Genomic DNA, 21,514 nt, shown 5'->3' with positions numbered 1-21,514 from the left:
ACAGTACTGATTTGCTACTGAGCTGAAAAATCACCCAGCGTGCATGGTAGAATAAAACAGCTCTGAATTACAAACTGGGAACTACAGAGACGTCCCAGGAGATTAAAGAAAAAGGCTTCGCGCCCAAAGTAAAGGATATTGAATTTGGAACAGGGCAGGAACCCTGCTGAATAGAGGTCTCAAAAAGCAGGTTTCATTTGCAATTGTGGAGTATTATGCCTTTGGAATTCATGGCTCAGAATGCAGATTTAATATCTAGCAACAGGAATGTGAAAGAAAAAAAGTGGAAGTTTTGTTGCCAGGTAAATGTCCTCTTTCCCTAAGCGCTTTTGAAATTGGGATCCGTTGAAGGGGTTCAAGTGCTATGGGGCATGTTCTTCACATTGGTAGAAGAGAATGACGTTTATGGAACTGCTAAATATTGTTTGCATTTTTGCCTTAGGTTCACCTGGACCACCAGAAGACGTAAAGGTAGATGAAATTACAGATACAACAGCCCAACTCTCTTGGAAAGAAGGTACAGACAACCACAGCCCAGTTATATCCTATTCTGTCCAGGCACGGACCCCTTTCTCCGTGGGTTGGCAGACGGCCACAACAGGTAAAGGGGGAGAGGCAAATGCCACCGGTACATATGTATGGATTTCAGGTCAACCCTAAGACGTGCAGACGTTTACCTCTCTGAAATATTCCTTTGTAGTGCCTGAGGTCATTGATGGGAAAACACACACAGCTACGGTAGTCGAGTTAAATCCATGGGTGGAATACGAATTTCGGGTTGTAGCCAATAACAAAATCGGAGGTGGAGAACCCAGTTTACCCTCAGAAAAAGTAAGAACTGAGGAGGCAGGTTAGTGTTTTTTGTTTTCTGAGTCATGGCTTCACAGGTTTTTCTGGGTGTGTATTTCCACTTCTCTTGCGCTTGATCTCCAGCCTCGATAATGCATTGTCGCAATTTTCTGAACTATCTAACGGCAGACTGGCCATATGGCATTTGTCAAAAGACACGTGTAAGTGATTCTGATGTAGTGTGACATTTGCAAGAGTTCAGTCCATCGTCAGCATTCATTAGTGCATGTAGAGTGAATATGTTTTTGTCACTTAAGGTTATAATTACTATCTGATATAGTCACCCTGTTAACAGGGGAAGTGCTGTTTTCATTTATAACGAGCATTGACAAATTGGTAGGATAATGACTTCTGGGAGTTCAGCTGCTAGGAAATCTCGTTCTGCCACCAAGCTTAAGCGATTGATGAATAGGTATATTTTGACCCCTTGAGTATTAAATTAAGAGAGAATTATTGTTAAAATTTTCCATGTGGGGCAACTATTAATATTAACCATAAGACTCTTTTTATAATGCTAAAAATAGCCTAACATTGAAACTGCAAAGTAGAAAGTGTACATGGTATCACGTTATTGAGGCATCACAGAGGACTTAAGACTTTCCTTTTCAGAGTCCACAGTATTAATTAAGACTAAAATTATGTTTGAAATACAGCCAATATATCACTTTGGAACAAAGCCAAGATAGAAGTCATGGGATACATTTCTGTAATTTTAATGATGCTCTTTTACACGGGACAATGCATATAATGTTTATGCCAGGTATTGTGAGAAATCGGGGAGCCATGTCTGTCTTGGTGCTCAGTTCATTTATTCACACAACACATATTCAGGAAGTACCTGCTGTGCACTGAGCACTTTCTAGGTCCAGTGGGTACAGCTCTGAATGCAGCAAAGACCCATCTTCAGCGAACTTATGTTCTAGGTGTGTCATGGGATTTATTAAGCATAAATTTCTCAGCATAAAAGCCTGTGTGAGGTTCATAAAGATTATCTCATAACAGGACTTGAGGATTTAAGTATGGGTCATCTTTATATAGAGCCAATGTTGTTCTGAGAACTAAATCTGTACTTGAAATAGTCACAAGTTAAATGTTCATGCTGACGTGGATGGACCTAAAGATTATCATACCAAGTGAAGTCAAGTCAGACAGAGAAAGACAAATATCACTTATATGTGGACTCTAAAAAAAATAATGATACAAATGAACTTATTTATGAAATAGACTCACAGACATAGAAAACAAACTTATGGCTACCAAAGGGGGAAGGAGAAGGGTGGGATAAATTAGGAATTTGGGATTAACAGGTACACACTACTATATATAAAGTAGGTAACCAACCAGGACCTACTGTATAGCACAGGGAACTATATTCAATATCTTATAATAACCTATAAGGGAAAAGAATCGGAAAAAGAATATATATGTGTGTGTATATATATATATGTATATATATAAAACACTGAATCACTTTGCTGTATACCTGAACAATTGTAAATCAACTATACCTCAATTTAAAAAATCGCTTTGAAACTGGGGGAAAAAAAATGTCCATACGGGATTGATTTATCATCATCCCTGATGAATCACTTTTTCTTGTTTTATTAACCTTCACACTGAGTCATTGTTTTCTTACCGTTTGAGATATTTTGAATATTTAATAATTTTATGCAAATATAAAGCATGTGATGATCTCCCTCAAAGATATATATATATATACACACATATATATGCACACACATATATACACACATATAATTGCATATATACACCCACGTGTGCATGTGCACACACACACACGTGTAATGTGCCAATGATCAAATTATTTTAAGTATTAAAAGTAAACAACAGGGCTTCCCTGGTGGCGCAGTGGCTGAGAGTCTGCCTGCCGATGCAGGGGACATGGGTTCGTGCCCCGGTCCGGGAAGATCCCACATTGCCGCGGAGCGGCTGGGCCCGTGAGCCATGGCCGCTGAGCCTGCGCGTCCGGAGCCTGTGCTCCGCAGCGGGAGAGGCCACAACAGTGAGAGGCCCGCATACCACACACACACACACAAAAAAGTAAACAACATTGAGTCTTCTTTCAGATAAATCTTACTAGATGCTAGCAGGGTTTCAGTGTTTCTTTCTAACCTTTCAGTGCCGGAAGTGCCTCCTTCAGATGCCAGTGGAGGAGGTGGGAGCCGGTCTGAACTGGTGATCACCTGGGATGTAAGTGTCTGCACAGCGCCTGCCCCTCAGGGTGACGCCCTTCCCACACTCATGGCATCCTGGGTGGTGCTAGTGGTGGTGGCTGGAACTAGTAGCCAATATTTTTGAGTGTTCACTCTGTGTTAATCCTTGTTCCTAGCATTTTGCATATTTTTTTCATTTTATCCTCGCAACATTTTTTAGGTGAAAGCACTAAGGCATAGAGATGTTAAATAATTTGCCCGAGGTCATCTGGCTGGTAAACATAGGGGTGAGAGTCTAGTCCTGGCTGTTTACTCTGGAGCAGCACCTCTGGAGCTGCTCCCCCGCTGGTGATGCACGCACCACTTCTCCAGCGGGGGCTGCGTCCTAGCCATTCTCTCAGCCCTTGCTTTAAGTCATAATTAGGAAAAACATTAATTAACAAAGTCAGAAGGCACTAGAATTGTCTACATTATTTGAAGATGTGGATGGAAAAATAAGAAGTCGAGAGATTATGGAGTGTCAATAGGAATTTTTGGCATGATGCAAATACAGCTTTGAGTTTAATATATTGTTTTTATTTCCTTTTTTAAAGTTTTACTCTTGCTCTGAATTATCATGTCAATGTGTAGTTTTTTTCTATAAAATCAACATTATGGATGAGATGATTTTTATTTGATTTAGAGATGCAGTTTTTCAACTGAAAGTATATCTTTATTATTCAGAACTCAAATTAGGGCTGCAAGATGCTCAAAAATTTGAATAATTTAGGAAAATTCTAGTTAGTTATCTGATGGCTATGAAAGAGTGCCATATGTTTATTTAAAAGCAGCTGACTGTCCCCCTGACCTTTTTCTCCTTTTTTAATCCAACCACTTAATACAATGTGGATTATTATTTGATGGCTTTTACAAAAGACTCCGCATTAGAGCTGCATTTATTTTTGCCTTGCTCTCGTGTGAAAGCGTGAGTTAATATGCCTTTCCTTTGCAGCCAGTCCCTGAAGAACTACAGAATGGTGAAGGTTTTGGATATGTTGTTGCTTTCCGCCCTGTTGGAGTAAGCAACTGGATCCAGACAGTGGTCACATCTCCTGATACCCCAAGATATGTCTTTAGAAATGAAAGCATCCTGCCATTTTCACTGTATGAAGTTAAAGTGGGTGTTTATAATAACAAAGGTGAAGGACCATTTAGCCCAGTGACAACAGTGCTCTCTGCAGAAGAAGGTATGGAAAGGCTATGATTAGACAGATGGTCTTCAGCTTAATGATTTCTTGACTTTACAGTGGTGTGAAGTGAGACACATTTCAGTAGAAATTGCACTTCGAGTTTCTAATTTTAATCTTTTCCTGGGCTAGTGATACGGAGTAAAATGATCTCTCAGGATGCTGGGCAGCAGTAGCTACAGCGCCTAGTCAACCAGACAACCACAAGCGTAAACAATGGATATACTTAAAATTATTCTGAACCATGCAACCGTTCTATTTTTCACTTTCAGTACAGTAGTCAATAACTTACAGGAGATACTCAACACTTTATTGCAAAGTAGGCCTTGTATTAGATGATTTTGCCCAACCGTAGGCTAATGTAAGTGTTCAGAGCCTGTTTAAGGTAGGCTAGGCTGAGCTTTGCTGTTTGCTCTATTAGGTATATTAAATGCATTTTCGACTTACGATATTTTCAAATTAAGACGTGTTTATCGAGATGTAACCCCATCATAAGTCAAGGAAGATGTGTATGTCAGTTCCACACTTAATCAACCAATTGTGCTCCAAAAACCCATTTGGAAGTTCTTTGTGACTTCAGATAATAGTTCTTGAAAAGGAGAATGATTGAAGTCATAGTTACTAGTCCAGGTAATAAAGATCAACCATGCCCTGTTGAAGTGTGAGACTCAATGGCTAGTTAGAGGGGGTAATAATTAGTTACAAATGTGCTTATGAGGAATACATTGAGTTCCAGTCTGTGAAGCAGGGGACAGCACAGCCTTCTACAGATTTCTTCTTTGGGAGGTAAGATTAAGATATTCTTTTTGAAGTGCCGTAGTCTGAAGTTTTATAGTGGTTCCTAGACCTGAGAAAGAGGTTTTAGCAGGATGGAGAGGGACGACCGGAAGCCTGACATTGAGGAGGTATGGAATATGGAGGTTTGAGGATGGGTTTCACCAGTTCTAGTCGGTATAGATTCATACATACTCCACTCTGGACTCACTCCCTTTCTCTGCCTTTCTGTCCCAGAAAGTAGTAGTAAACATAATAGTAATGTTAGGAGAATCCTATGAAATTGCCATTTTATAGGTCAAAAGCAGCTGACTTATTGGCTATCTCATGTGGTTCTAGCTAGTTAGAATGGCAGGAGCTAGCATGTATTAGATGCTTACTATCAGCCAGACATTACCTAATTTGAATTTTCCAAGGAGGAATGACAAGTAGGTACTTGTCATTTGTTATTTCCCACTTACACAGGAGAAAATGGAAGCTTGATGAAAGAAATTAATGAACTTGCCAAAATCCATACAGACCTATTGAGCTAGTATTTTAACCCCGGGCCTTTGCTCTTGAGTAGTTTGAGCTCACGAAATACGATTTCACAGTATCTCCTTTATCCTCCAAGCCTTACAGTAAATTGAGAAAGTGGGTCCACAGTTGTCATTCCTAAAAACAGTAAGGAGGCTCAATTTTTCATCATGCTGTCACCTCCTATTTTTATTCTCTTTTCCCACTGAGTTCTGAGAGAAAAAGGGAGCAGGATTTTTAAATTTTTTGCAAAACCAAGAGCTTTTATATTCATAGCCAGACCCCATCTCCAAGAGTTGCTGAGAAGGATTATCATTACAAGAGCAGGTCAGGAGTCTGAGGGGTGATGACAATTCAATTAACCAGGGAGTTTGGGTAGACGGGGTTGGGGGCGGGCGGCAGCTGGGAAGGAGGGATGGCCAGAGCCTTTTAATATCTTCTTGCCTCCTGCACTTTCCTTCTCCTGTTTCCATTCTTGCCACCACTGATGATTTGGTTAAAGGTCTTTCTGTTCCAAATGTCAGAAACTGATTTGACTCGTCTTTTAAAAAAGCAGGGATTGGGGCTTCCCTGGTGGTGCAGTGGTTGAGAGTCCGCCTGCCGATGCAGGGGACACGGGTTCATGCCCCGGTCCGGGAAGATCCCACATGCCGCGGAGCGGCTGGGCCCGTGAGCCATGGCCGCTGAGCCTGCGCGTCCGGAGCCTGTGCTCCGCAGCGGGAGAGGCCACAACAGTGAGAGGCCCACGTGCCGCAAAAAAAAAAAAAAAAAAGCAGGGATTTATTGGAAATATACTCACACCTTTCATTGAATCAAAGAGAGAGGTAAATAGCAAACCTCATGAAGAGCCTTAATCAGAGAAGCTCTGGGCCCTCAGAAACCTAGGGCTTCTCTAGGGCAGCAGGGCTGGATTGATTGGCCTCAAGTCTTCCTCGTTTCTCCAAAGCACATTTCAAATTCTCAAGAGAAAAAAATCTAACAGGCCCATCCTTGGACCAGGGGTCTATCTCAGTATGCATCATCCATGGCCAGGGGGCAGGATCCTTTAACGTAGAAATGGATACTGGGGGAGGACGCATCTCTGCTCAGAGCTCCTGAGAGGAAAGAATCACTGTGAGATCCATGAAGCCCCGAGAGTTCTCCATTACAAAGGGGATGTGTACTAAGCTCTGTGTGTGCTTATCTCCTCCAGAAGAGTACAGGATCTCATTTAACTTTGCCCCTCTTGTGGGCCTGGCTAGACAAGGCACTCACTAAATGCTTATTGAATAAATGAACTCTGTAGACCTTGACCTTTATTTGGAAAAACAAAAAATAAAATAAGTAGCACTTGTGGGCATAGGATTTCCCATAGGCACTGTGGGACGGAGAGGAGAGAAATAATGATGGGGGGGGGGGAAAGTAGGATGCCAAGAAGGGAGCGCTAGAGAGGGAGCAAGTTGCCCTGGCTGTTCATCAAGGAAAAGCCTGCGGCTGTGATGCTATCTCTTCCTAGGAAATGGAAAGTGACCAAGACATGGTTCATGTTTTCAAATATTTTTACAGAATATTTTACATGTTCAAATATGTTAAAATGCTTTTTTTAAAAAAAATAAGAACTTCAATATATTTCTCTGTTCCCAAATAGAACCTACAGTAGCTCCATCTCAAGTTTGTGCAAATAGCTTGTCTTCCTCAGAAATTGAAGTTTCTTGGAACGCTGTTCCTTGGAAGTTGAGCAATGGACACTTACTCGGCTATGAGGTAATGTCTTTTAAAATTAATTAGCTCGTGTAAGTATGTTGCCATGCTACCTTGTCTGCTTTCATTTAAAAGTTTTCTTAACAATGACATCTTAGCTAAAGTCTGACTTTTGTTCAATTTTATCACCCTATTCTGTGTGACTGTCAACGGATATTGACTTTAACTCAACCAGTTGAATGAAAGTGACTTTAGTTGAGGTATAAAAGAAAAAAAAAATGAAAGGAAAGGAAATCATGTATCCTGTGGGCCTAATCTGTAGCTAGTTTGGCGAAAAAATAAGAGTGAGATCGAAACATAGTATTTAAGTTCACTGGGTATATCTGCTAATAGCTCTTCCAGTGCTTTGTCTTATTTTCTTAGTGGCCTTGCTACTTCTAGGCTCTAGAGAAGTCAGCCTTGTAGAATGTAATTCTTGCCTTCAAATCATTGCCTTTGGTGAAATAAGATGAAAGGTCTGAAACAGCATAACACAAGACCAAATGTAATGAAGTTCAGAATAGGCCACACAGAAAGTGGTTGAGGGATGAGTGACCTTGAAAGGTTTCATAAGGGTAGTAAGGTTTAACAGGACTTCAAGGAAAAAAATAAGTAAACGTAGAGAAAGTGGAAACATTCCAGACTGAGCATGGCACATTGAAAGAGTGGAAGGAGTAGAGGTCCACCTGCAGCAGGTGGTTCCTGTAGGGCAGGTGACAGTAGAAGGGTACAGTGGGGCCAGGTCACAGACGGCTCTGAATGTTAAGAAGAGCCATTCTGGACTGGGCTCCATGTTTAGGACGGAGCAGTTAGAGAAAAGTGGGAGCAGTTGAGCTGAGAGCTGACAAGATAAAAAGCAAAGTCTTAAGAAGGTTTCTGTGACCATGAAACTGTGGTAGCCACAGCTGTGATTTCACCCCGACCCACAGCTATCTTCTTAGCAAGCTTCCCTCCTGCTTCTAATTCCTGATTCAGTGGCATATTTACATGCACGTGTTTGCAATACAGGACCGTGTACCCTGCCACTTGCCAACATAACTTCAGTGACTGCACGAGGGTGGCCACTTGCTCAAAGGCAGCTGACCCATGGACAGTTAAGCTGAGCTAGTCAGATTCTTTTTTTGTGTGTGTGTGGTACGTGGGCCTCTCACTGCTATGGCCTCTCCCGTTGCAGAGCACAGGCTCCAGACGCGCAGGCTCAGCGGCCATGGCTCACGGGCCCAACCGCTCCGCGGCATGTGGGATCCTCCAGGACTGGGGCACGAACCCGTGTCCCCTGCATTGGCAGGCAGACCCTCAACCACTGTGCCACCAGGGAAGCCCTAGTCAGATCCTTGTTTGAAGTATTGAAGCAAGCAGCATAGAGATTGTGTTTAGTGAGTATAATGCAGTGATATGTCAAATTTAGGGCCCAGTTCAGACTTCCCAAGTGAAGGCCATGGGCAGATAGGACAAAGCTGATTTACAGAGATGAGATGGAGCAGACATACTTTCATGCAGCCCGAAAGGATAGAGGCGACAAGGACCCATGGAGCTTAAAGAGCAAAGTAGAAGAGCTCTTTGACAATTGTCCAGTTCTTGAGTTGGCTCTTCTCTTTCTCATAATGTCACCTTGTCCTCCTTTTCAGCCATCAGCTCCCTTTACATTTGAACTTGAGAGAGTTCCTGGTCCTTGTAACCAAACAAGCAGTGACTTGAATAAATTAAAGGTAAAGTAGAGAAAGGATTGGCTAGAGCAGTGGCACTCAAAGGATGCACCATGAGCCACCTTCACCACAATTACCTAAATTTCTGCTGAAGATGAGCCCCCAGAATCCTCCCTGGGCCCACTGAACCCAGACATCTAGGGGTGGGTGTTGTGAATGTGCATTTTTATGTTTCCCATAGGGAAACATCTTCCTGCACATGTATGTATAGGAAGCCCTGGTCTTGACACAGAGGCCCTGGTCTTGACAGAGAACCTGATCACAGACAGAGCTGTCCAGACTTAAGGAAACCGAAGTGATACTGAAGAAGCAAAACACCACATAAATACAGCAGAGCAACTCGATCAGCATCTTAAAGGAAGCCAAGAACACTTGGATGGAAAATTCCTTTAATTCCCTGACAGTGAGTAGAAGCAGTGAAAGATAGTGGGCAACCAATAGTAGCTCCCCAATGGTTAGAGAAATGGCATTGACAGGAATGGTAAGTGGGATGGAAGGAACACAGATGTAAGGGAGCATAATCCTGAGGTCAAACCTGTACCAGACCCCAACTCTGCCACTCACTGTGCTGGAAGAGTTACATCAATTCTGTGAGCCTCATTTTCCTCGCCTGCGGAATGGGAACAATGGGCCTAACCTAATTAGGATTTTGAGAGGATTGAATGAGATTAGGCACCTGTGCTTCTCACAGTTTCTGGCTCATAATAATAAGTAATGAATAAGTGTGAGCCATGTTCCAGAAGAATTTTTCAGATATTAATTTATAGATTTCTCCCCAGTAACTATTCTCAAGCAGTTCTTCGACTCCAAGCTCTTTTGCCTCATGAGAGTTTGTGACAGCTATCAAGATGGGGTTGCCTGTGAGATCCCTTCCTTCCTTGCTTTGTTTCCAAAGCTCAAGCCTTTAAGGAGATTATTTCATGTATCCTAGACGGTGAAGAGAGAGAACATGCCACAGAGGAAAAAATACAAGAGAAATTTCAGGTGACCTTGGAGGAAACGAAGATCTGAGGCTTACGAAATCTCGTGGGTCCCACAGCTTTCTACCTGGCAGTGCCCAAGTTGGTGGCCAGACCACAGAAGGGAACAGCTGTGCTTCCCACACTCAGCAAGGACTTCTTATTCCCCAAGCATGGCAGAGCTGCTGGGCCTAAAGGGATCAGACCAATGTAACAGTAAGTTATCTTGGCCAGGCTTTGGGAAGGGAGCCCCAGGAGTGACTGAAGTCGAATTTTCCATTAGCTGAGCCGGATATGAAATTCAGTGTTAAATCAAATTTACTTAAAGAAAATAAATGAGCACATTTTGCATCTCTCCAACAGCAGACTGAAGTACACATCCCCCATTCATAACTTTGTCCTTTACAAACTGTATGATAGGATCATAATTTCTGACTTGGTTGTAGCTTGTGAAGTAGTTAAGAGAAATAAGCAAGAGACTCTATATAAATGGGCTTTGTGGGCTTCCAAGCACCACAGGAATGTTATCAGTCCCTGGCGATTGTTTTGACAGCTTGGCGGCAGGTAGATGCTGATTTTAGAATGTATCAGTTTAAGCTGATCATGAGTCATCCAGATATGCATACTCCCTAAGAACGTAGAATTATACCGCTGTGGCTCAGGTCAGCAGAGAGAGGTTGATTGAACAAGAGAGAAAACCAAAGAATCCAAGTAGTGCCACTGTAGTATCCCATGAAGTCCACACCATTTTGGAATTAGACAAACCTGCCTTCAAATCCACTGGGACAGAATATAAGCTCCACCAGCGACAGGGGATTCTGCCTGTTTGTTCACTGATGTATTCCAAGTGCCAAGAGTTGTATCTGGCACACAGGAGGCAGGCAAAGAGTTCACGTTGATTGAATAAATGCAATTTTGGCTCCATTATCTTACTGCTCTCTGGCTTTGAGCACGTTATGAATGCTCTCCAAGGCCCAGTTAAAACAGTAAATAACTCTCAGCGTCACTGAAGAAACTTTAAGTGAGATAAAGCAGCCATTGTGAAAATGGCCCAAAGAGACTTTGGGAGCTTCTCCTTTTCTGTTTTGAATATTGGGCATTGGGATAAGATTTCATTGAAAGGGGAAATTTGAAAACCAGTGAAGTAATACAGAAACACTTAGCACAATCTGAGTATGGCACTCAATGCTGTTGTTTGTGTTGCTACTGGTGTTGCTCTTAGGTGGGGGGCAAAAAGATGCAGAGCGATGAGCATATGGGACTTTGCTCGACATTAATGATGACATCTTGCCTATCTGTGTAAAGAGTACCAAATTTAACATCCAAATGGAGCCTGAATACAGTATTGAAAGGAAACAACTAGTGAAAGTTTGTTCCCCAAGTGCTAGGTATGTATGAAAAGAAAAAAACAAGCTCAGGAAAAGGTATACTAATTGGGGCAACTTAAGAAATAATTTATATAATTATGCCAAGATAAAAATACGTATTTTCATAGTCTCAATAATGATTTAAACAGTAACCTGGAAGAATAAATGACTTAGCAGAGTATTTAACTATCAGGCATGTGGCTAACTTTCTGGGTTGCAGTTTCCCCAGTGTGGCTTCATAATTGTTAATGGCACCTGCTTCCCTCTCGTCTCATCATGTGCCACGTGGCGTGCTGAGCACACATCGTCATTAGCATCTAGACTAATTTTCTTTCTGATTTGACCAAGTAGTCGTCGAGGGGCTCATTTCCCTGGGCTCCAATTTATTTCATCTTCTAAGCCACAACACTCAGGCTCAGATCTTTTCTTGTGCCCTTTGCATAGGAACAAGAGATACGTGCAGACAAGATAAAGAGGATACAGATGATTTAAGTTCATGGGTAGTGGGTGCCTGAGGAACAAAAGCTCCAAAGTTCTAGCTTGGTATATACAGTCCATTTCTTTAAAGTCATTTTGTGTCTTGAGAAGATAAAACTTGGGAGAATGACCTTGATAAGTGATGGAAACAAAAATCTATACTTGTGAAATAATACAGGTAAGCATATTTGTGGGACTGTTGCAGGAGGGGGACCCCTTCCAGGGCCCGAGAGTGGGCTCTTGTACCTAACACTCAGAAGTGAAGTGTCTGGAGAGACACACGTGCTGACAAAGCAGAAGACTTTGCTGGGAAGTGGCTCCCGGGTGGAGAGCAGCAGGGTAAGGGAAGCCAGGAGAACTGCTCTGCCCACGTGGCTCAGTCTCGGGTTTTATGGGAATGGGGTTAGTTTTGGGGTTATCTCTGGACAGTCACTTTGACTCACGGTCCTTCCTGGTGGCGCGTGCATCGCTCGGCCAAGATGAATTCCAACGAGAAGGATTCTGGGAAGTTGGCAGGACATCTGGGCTGGCGTCTCCTCTTTCCTTGTGACTTTTCCCGAATTCTTCCGGTTGGTGGTAGCTTGTTAGTTTCGCATTCCTTACCAGGACCTCCTGTTGAAGATAACTCATGCAAGTGGTCACTGTCGTGCCTGGCCAGGGCGGGCCGTTTCAGTCAGTGTTTCCCCGGGAGGGGGGGGCGAGGGGGAGTTCTAGATTTTTTAAAAATGTTTGGCAGTGAAATAGAACTTGGGTAGGGAGGGAGGGGAACATAGTAGATTTATTGTTTTTCATGTGTAGCAGGGGAACATAACTAAAGATGTGTACAGAAGGCCAAACTAAAACTTCACAGATACCTCTATCCTACCTCCTGTTCTAAACAGCTGTACAGAATGTGTTTAGCTCCTAACATTTTAATTAGAATGGAAAAAGACGTCAAATATTTGAATACTTTTCTGAGAATACGAAAATTCTACTGGAAGAAACAAAGACATATGGAGAGAGTCTAATTCCTTACTATCAGGCAGAGAATTAACTTCACTCTAGAACGAGTCACATGTACGTAGGAAAATTGGATAGAGACAATTCAGGTCCATTTAAATAAACAGGAAGGCAGCAAAAATGAATTGAGTAAATAAAATGCAGACTTTCTGGAGGTGGTGGAAGGATTTGTTATGCTGGAGAGAGCAGTAAGTATGTGTCTGAGTGAGAGCCACCCAAACAAAGCTGGGTTTGTTATTAGGCAAATATAGTCCCTACCAGACTGTGGCTCAGCATTGAGGGATCCAGGGGAGTAAATATCCCAGCCTCTCTCTCCTCGCACCAGCCGTCTCCTGGCTTCTCTGTTTCTGAATTCAGGTTCACTGCTCTCCTCTCAAAAGCCAGTACTCAAGAGACAAGTCCTGGTAGGAGCGGAAAAGTCGCTTTATTCAGGAGGCCAGCAAACTGGGAAGATGGCGAACTTGTGTCCAAAAACCAACTCTGAAGATTCTGCTCGACCATGAAAGTTTTTAAAGGGAGAATGATTTGGGGAGGCCTTCAGGGTCTTCATTTATCTTCCACTGTGTGCAGACTTTTTTCTGATGGGTTGGTGGTGAGGTAAACAGGGCTGTGCTCCAGGAAACTGGTGCTCAGGCTGAAGTTACCATCCTCCACCTGGGCGGGGGGCCTTAGTTCCTGCGGAAGAACTCAAAGGTATTGTTATGTATATTCCTTGAGGTGGAAGCAGGACCCTGCGCCTCCACTCCCACCCCATGCACTATTATTTCTTGCCTGCTTCTCCTTCGTTTCTGTATTCCCTCCCTTCCCTGATATAGGCAGTTATTTGAATCCTCCCTTTGGAACTCAGGGTAGGTCACGGAGGCTAAATGAAGCCTATTTCCTGCAAACAAGAAACTGGGTATACAGAAAGGATTTGTACTGGGAGGGCCGTACAGGGTCCTGCTCCATTTCCTCTCCATCCGGTGAGAAGCCAGAGGGTCAGCAAGTATGGTATGTAATTCACATAGGTCAGCCCTCCAGGGACTGAGAGCTAAGTAAAGAGTAGGAGATAGATCTGGATGTGTCTTCTAAAACCTGTCGAATGCATTTGCCTGCCCGATATTTACTGAAATGTGTTCCATCTAGCAGCTAAGATGAAATATTTGTCTTCCTGAAAATCTGTAAGTATACACAAAATTATTTCAGTCTATTCTGACTAAATACCTGTACTTTAATGGCTAAAAAAGGTGCCATTTTTCAATATATTATTTTTATAAACTGCATTTCATTTTAAGCTTAAGTGAAATCTCTGATACTGTGATATGAAGGACTCCTCACAGCAGGGGCATTCGTTTTTGGAATAACCAAATTACTTGCAGAAATAGAGATAGCATTTTAAATCCTGACATTCCTCAAGTTTATTTCTGTTTACTTACCGAGATAAAAATATATTAGCTTGTGAAAGGGTATTACGGTTCTGAAGAAAAAATTATTATCAAGAAATTGGAGTCCCAGTGTTTCATAGGCACATAGAATATTAGGACTTGAGTAACTAGCTTGGTGAATTAAGGGGAAAAAAATCTTCCTCTCTGCTCTATCCACAAAACAGTTCTGACACCAAAAATGTGGGGTTTTTTCTCTACACCAACCAGTTCTCTGACACCAGCTGGGGGTCCTAAAATTCAATTCAATTTTGATCCTCTGTACCTAGAGTTAGCTTCAGATCCTACAAATTGAGGGTTCAGTCCCACAAGACTGCCCTGCCCCCCCCACCACACCACACACACAGTGGAGTCCAGCCCTCCACTGACCAACTGAGGGGTTCTCACAACCCCCTCCTTGGGTTTGATAACTTGCTAGAATGGCTCACAAAACTCAGGAACGCACTTTACTTACCATTATCCATTTATTGTAAAGGATACAACTCAGCAACAGCTAAACGGAAGAGGTGTGTAGGGCAAGGTATGTGGGAAGGGGCACAGAGCTTCCATGCCCTCTCCATGCCCTCCACTCTCCCAGCACCTCAATGTGTTCACTTACTTGGAAGCCCTTCAAACCTCTTCAGTTAGGTTTTTTTTTAATGGAGGCTTCACTGCATAGGAACGATTGATTAAATCATTGACCGTTAGTTAACCAAATTAAATCAACCTCCAGCCTTGTGTCAGGAGGTGGACCTGAAAGTTCCAACCCTCTAATCACAAGGTTGGTTACCCCGGCAACCAGTCTCCATCCTGAAGGCACCCAGGAGACCGCAGCCACCAGATGTCTCATTAGCATACAAAAGACACTTACCGGGGCTTCCCTGGTGGCTCAGTGGTTGAGAGTCCGCCTGCCGATGCAGGGGACACGGGTTCGTGCCCCGGTCCGGGAAGATCCCACATGCCGCAGAGCGGCGGGGCCCGTGAGCCATGGCCGCTGGGCCTGCACGTCCGGAGCCTGTGCTCTGCAACGTGAGAGGCCACAGCAGTGAGAGGCCCGCGTACTGCAAAAAAAAAAAAAAAAACACAGTTACCATTTCTGAGATTCCACGGGTTTGGGGGGAGCTGGTGCAGAGACCAAATACATATTTCTTATGTGTCTCTGTGGTGGGAAGAAGGGAGGCATTTTTAAACTGTCTGTGTTTAAGTCATGCAAGAATTCACTGATATTGGGTACTTAGTGTGTACAAGCTTCGACCCAAGCAGCAGAGCTGTGGTGATGACCAAGACAAACCTGCCTCCAGAACATGATTCCACCTTAGCATTCGCCCCTCCTGCTGTTTTCTGTGCCAAGGGATGCAGTTGCTGGCACTGGTGCACACTCGCACTAGGAAACCAAGGCAGGGTGACCCGCTACTGATGGAGAGAGTGACCTGTGTCTCTCAGGCTGGGTGATGAAAAAAAATGTTGAGAGCCACAATTCAGTCTTAACCACCTTCTCCTTTGGAGTTGATTTACCTTTTATTTTTCCTCCCTCTGAACTCAGAGTGAATCTACAACATGAAAATATCTGCGTTTCTTCAGTTCTGGAAAATTCTGAGACATTTTCTCTTTTATTGTTGCCTTTTCCTTAACCTCTCCTTCTGGAACTCTGGTTGGAAAATGTCATTCATCCTCAGTGTTTCTTAACTTGGCTTTCATAATTTTTCTTTCCTTCTCCGTGTTCTGGATTTATTCATTCTGTCTTCTACCTTGCAGTCTTCAGCTCAATCCTAGCACTGATTTCTTTTTTACTATTGTATTTTTCAGGTGTCAGAATTCTACTTGATATTTTTTAGATTCGCCCCATCTTTTTTCTTCGTCTCCTATTCTTGCATTATAAATTTAGTCCCTTCTCTGGTAAATTTGAACATTTTAAATATACTTATTTTAAGATCCATGTCACCTAAACGTATAATAGGCAGTCCCCTGTGGTCCAGTCTGCTGACTTTCTTTCTTGTTAGCAGGGTTCCTCATGTGCTTTGTAATAGTTCTCTCTCTGCTCATCTTTTGTAGATGCTGCCTTCATGTTCTGGCAATGTTATATTAACTCTTTTCTGCACAACTATATTTTCAGAGTTTGTTCCTTCAGCCTGGACACGTTTCCTTTCTTCATCCCTGTATTGTGGTTGTGCCTATAAAATCCATATTAGTGTGGAGTTATATTCTGTCCTCTCAAGTGTAGAACTTTCACCATTTAAACCCAGAACACAACTGAGAGGAAAAATGGTGTCTTTTCTTCTTGGCTTTTTCCTCTATTTAAAAAAAAAAAAAAAAGACTATCCTCATATAAATATTTTTGAACAAAATTTTGTAGAACATAACTGATTTATTACTTACATAATAAAAAATATCTATCCTTGTATAAATATTTTTGAACAAAATTTTTATAGAACATAACTGATTATTACTTGGAAATATATATGTCACTGCTTTATTTCTTTATGCTTTAGTTATATGCATATTTATTCAACTTTTAAAGTAAAGCTATTTAAGAAGATTATATAATAAGTTTGAACTAATATCATGCTCAATTTTGGCACTAATTTTCTCTATGATTAAATATTTCTAATACCTGTCAGAAACTAATATCTAAAAATAAATCTCTCATTCTGATACATGGAGATTGGTTAAAGTACTTCAGAAACAAACTGCTATCAAGAGCTTTCCGACACCTTCTATGAACTGATTTATAAAAGATAATCCATATGCTAATTGAAAATTATTTTTATTTCTTCTTTAAATCAGTCTCCTAAGGAATGATTTCTTAGGCAACTTATATTGAAGTAATTTGAATACAGAAAGAATGGCGCATGGATGGAAACCTAAGAGGCCAGTGTGTATCAGAGGATGATCTTGATTGAGTTACTTGAGTTCTCCCTGCGTTTGCCATTCCATGTGTTGAGTGACAATTATTAAAGCTCATAATTATGTGATCTTTTTCCCAGTCTATGCTCTATCCTAGGCCACAAGTTTTCAGGCTGACTACAGTGTTTTATTATAATTATTGATTATGTGTCATCTTAGTTTCATAACTAGACAGTGTTTTAAAGAGCAGGGAGCGTCTTCTCATGGTGGTCATCTAAACCTAAGCAGTACCTCCGCTGTTAACAGCTGGTGGATTTAGAATGTTTGTGAGTTTTCGGTATCCATTGACAATTTGTGGGGTGTGGCTTTATAAAAGACAGTTTGGCATGTTATCCTTAATTAGTGAATAAAATCTATGTGGTCTTCTTTGATAATGGTAAATGGTATCTGTCATATCTGTGGATGTGTTTTGCTAATTTATATTTGATGCTTTAAAGCTGTAAGAGGTGCATATTCAATTCAGTCCTAATTATTTGGGTTTACATCCTCCTTTCAAGGTTTTTCTGAAAAGTAATAACTTCTTTCCAGGGAAAACGCACATGTACACATACATGAGCCCAGCATTTTGCATGAATTTAAGGGGGCCTTGATATCAATATAAATATACACACACATATATACATGCACATGTATAGGGAAAATATTGATCTTGCATGATATTAATATGCTAATTTGGGATTATTATCGAAAAACCTGAGATTCTATATTTTGCTGTTAATCTTTTTTAAAGAAATAATTTTATAGTTACTCATTTTTTTAAAGTAACTTTAGGTGTATTTTTCTCAGAGGCCTGAAATGGGTTTACCCTATGCAACCCATAAACACGTTTTGTTTAGCCCACAGACAAATGGGGCCAACTCTAAATTTGGGACATTTCACATTAAAATCAGGATTTTTGCTTTCTTTTAAAAAAAGACCTGTAAACACTGGGTCCATCTTCCCCCCATCGACCAAAGCTGCGTAGAGGCTCCATTATGAAGATGGAACGTGCCTGTCTCCTTTGCCGCAGTTCCCACACGTCTCTACTGCCTTCATGACTCTGATGGCTGAGCATCGATTGCCGTTTTCATTGTGCTCAAGCAGCCGTTTACTTACAGAAATTATAGAAATGGTTTCCTGTTTTCATATTTTGCTATCGAAGTAGATAAATGAAAGTCAAACCAAAAGGGCAAAGACTGCAAGAAAAACAGGAAAGTGCCTATTTCTTTCTTTGTTATTTTTAATAAATTTATTTATTTATTTTTGGCTGTGTTGGGTCTTCGTTGCTGTGCGCAGGCTTTCTCTACCTGCGGTAAGCAGGCTTCTCATTGCAGTGGCTTCTCTTGCTGTGGAGCACGGGCTCTAGGCTCCCAGGCTTCAGTAGTTGTGGCACGCGGGCTCAGTAGTTGTGGCACACGGGCTTAGTTGCTCTGCGGCATGTGGGATCTTCCTGGACCAGGGCTCGAACCTGCGTCCCCTGCGTTGGCAGGCGGATTCTTAACCACTGCGCCATCAGGGGAGCCCCAAGTGCCTGTTTCTTTAGGAAAGTAAAAAATATGTACTCAGTCTGCTTTACGTATTTGTGTTACATGTCCAACCCCTGCTTTAGATGGTCAGATGGTGATATCTGGTCTCAGCACGAGGAATAGTTGCACTTTTCATGAGCCATTTGTTTGGTGGTTTTGTTGCTGTTTTTATTTTATGAAGGATCCAAACTGTCTAGCAAAGCATAGTAGGACTTTATAGCATAAATCGGAGTTCACTGGGGAACATGTCTTATTATTGTATTTTTCTACTTTTATTTCTTTATTTTGTCAAATACTCTCAAAACATTTTTATATTTTTATACTGTAAATGTATATATCTTTATAAGCAGTCTCAGATCATTTTACACAATTCACAGTAATGAAATACAAGTAAAACATTTCAATATATCCATATATTAACCTGTGTTACCTGCCTTCCTGTTCTCTGCAGTAGCTCTGCCTACTTAGGGGTCTTGGTGACACTTGGCCATCACTGTAGGACGAGCCAGTGGCCAGCTGGCTTTTCAGTGGTCTTTGCTCTGACAGGTCCCTTTCTTCACAGAAAGCACCTTCACCATCCGTCAGAGTTTAAGCATAGCTGTCAGCCTTCCAGCGTTGAGCCTGAGCCAGGTTGATTAGGGTCTGGGAAGGAGAAGCAGCTCACTCTCTTAGAAATGCAGATTTTTTCCCTTCATTTTCCCGTTTATAAGGCTATGGGCTAGTAGCAATGTAGCACTTACTGTCTTTGAATTTATCTGATTTATTTGTGTACTTATTACCCGTCTCCCCCAGGAGTCCCTTTTCTTTCACGTCTGTGGCCCAGAGCCTAATGCAGCACCTAGCACATAGTAGGTCCTTAAAAACTACTTGTGGAACAAATGGTAAAGTAGATAAATTACAGTGCTCATTTTAATAAAAATCACTTAATTTAAAGGATGCTGTTTTGTCAGTCCTTCTCATCTTTTATGTTTTCTGTCCACCAGGTGCGGTATTGGAATAATGGAGAAGAGGGATCATCGAGCAAACTGAAAGTGGCAGGAAATGTGACATCGGCCAGACTCCATGGCTTGAAGAGCAACTTGGAATATTACACGGCTGTCCGGGCTTTCAACAGCGCTGGTACCGGTCCCTTTAGTGCCACAGTTAATGCGACCACCAAGAAAACTCGTATGTATCTTGTGATTTTTTTTAACGTCAAAAAAATACTTTGCATTTAAAATGGTAGCCTTCTTTATCATTTTAGATGGACAACACAAGTCAGTAAGCCCAATGAATGATGTAAACCCAACTCCAATCCCTTGTAAACTCAGAGGCACACATACATGTCTTCCTGATACCCCTAAATCTTCAGTTAGAAACCCCATGTGAAAATGAATGCGCATCTTTTGAAAAATTTTAGAGTGGGATGTTTAGTCACGTCCATCCACTTTTCTTTTAAAATGTGATCAAGCTAATTGGTTTATTTCATGTATTTTTAGTTCTCCAAAGCTTGAGGATTTTTGATAAGCATGAATAACTTAAAGTTCAGGCCAAAGAATCAAGAGTGATGTTTTTCTTCTTTTCTTTCCTACTTATTCAAAAGAGGGCAATGTACAATAAAAGGTTACCAGCCAAAGATGTTGCTCCACATGAATATGTGGATATTTTTAAAAATCTGACCAGAGATGTCAGTGTTGCCTTCAAAGCTGAGTCTTTGTTAGCTGTGTTTTCACAGATACATTCACAAGCACCAATTATGAGCTATATATTAACCTGGCTTTAAATTAGGCTACGGAAAAATCAGTGATTTGCAATTTTGTAGTCTTTCACGTATATTTCCATGCAACTGATAACCCCAGTGTATATTTAGTTACTGTATTGTATTGCTACTTTCTCACAATGCAACCATTTGAATTACTCTTGGCATCATCATCGTAGCTAATAGCAATTAGAACATTTTATGTTCACATGCTTTACATGTATTCCCACACCTAAACTTCATACCTACCACATGAGGTAGGTGTCGTTTTTACTTCTTTTTGAAAGATGAGGAATGTGGGCATGACAGGATTAACTTTAATTTTAAAACAATGGTGCAGTAAAACAATTTTTCTTCTTAATTTATTTTCAAAATTAGTTAACCCAGTAAAAATGTTTTGTTAACTGGCCCTATATGGGAATGAGACAGTTATTGTGTTTGACTGCCAATTTCATTAATGCATTTCTGTTTCCGTATATAATTCCCAAACTTTCGTGAGAACGTGCAGTTGGCTGGCGAAAATTGCTAAGAACAATAGTATAAAATCTAATTTTATTACTAGTGTTATTTATGGGTAAGTTAAAATATATATAAAACACAATTCTACTATGGATTTTCATTAACCAGTGTTCATTTGATCAGGAAAGTTCATATTTTTACCTTTGTATTATCTATTGAAAAGAGAATTTGGAGAGAAAGTTTAGCAACCAAACATTTTAATCCCTTTAAGTAGCATATATTTACAAGCAACCAACTAATGTGGTAATTAATTATCCTTCACTAATTATTAGGAGAAGCCTGACGCCATCTCTTATAACACATGGTTGGGGTTAGACCAAGGAGCGTGTCGGTTTGCCAATAAACTGAATATATTCTGCGTTTAGAACTTTTCGCTAAATATATTTGGTATTCCCAGTAGTGCTTCTGAATTAGTAAGATTTAAATATACATAATTATGATATGTTCAAAGCACAGCATCAATCAAAAATTCTGATTGCACTGATGCATGCGTACAAGGTTATCTGGCTCTTTCCTCCGACTTAATAATTGATGTGATTACTCGCTAAGAAATTATGATTGTAAAAGACTGTGTGACATCATCATGAAACCAGTGAAGAGCTTAGTGAATTGGTTAGACAGAAGGAAGAGATTGATTGTAAATCAATAGGAGTTTCATGGTAATGTACAGTGAGTGAAATAG

The 21,514-nt window shown here is 41.2% G+C and overlaps 1 protein-coding gene across 1 annotated transcript in view; it reads left to right on the top strand.

The window, feature by feature from the left end:
* CNTN3 (contactin 3) overlaps positions 1–21,514 on the top strand; it is a 243,292-nt gene that overhangs the window by 201,579 nt on the left and 20,199 nt on the right. Inside the window, exons 14-19 of the mRNA XM_022572541.2 lie at positions 443–601; positions 701–850; positions 2,990–3,060; positions 4,015–4,249; positions 7,167–7,282; positions 19,559–19,742. Of these exons, the coding sequence (XP_022428249.2) occupies positions 443–601; positions 701–850; positions 2,990–3,060; positions 4,015–4,249; positions 7,167–7,282; positions 19,559–19,742 (915 nt within the window). The remainder of the gene's footprint in view (positions 1–442; positions 602–700; positions 851–2,989; positions 3,061–4,014; positions 4,250–7,166; positions 7,283–19,558; positions 19,743–21,514) is intronic.

The sequence above is a fragment of the Delphinapterus leucas genome, chromosome 10 (genome assembly GCF_059928025.1).
Source record: "Delphinapterus leucas isolate spDelLeu-1000000601 "Yukka" chromosome 10, BTC_Dleu_Yukka2, whole genome shotgun sequence".
Taxonomy (NCBI): Eukaryota; Metazoa; Chordata; class Mammalia; order Artiodactyla; family Monodontidae; genus Delphinapterus; species Delphinapterus leucas.
This window is presented reverse-complemented; position numbering and strand designations above follow the sequence as displayed.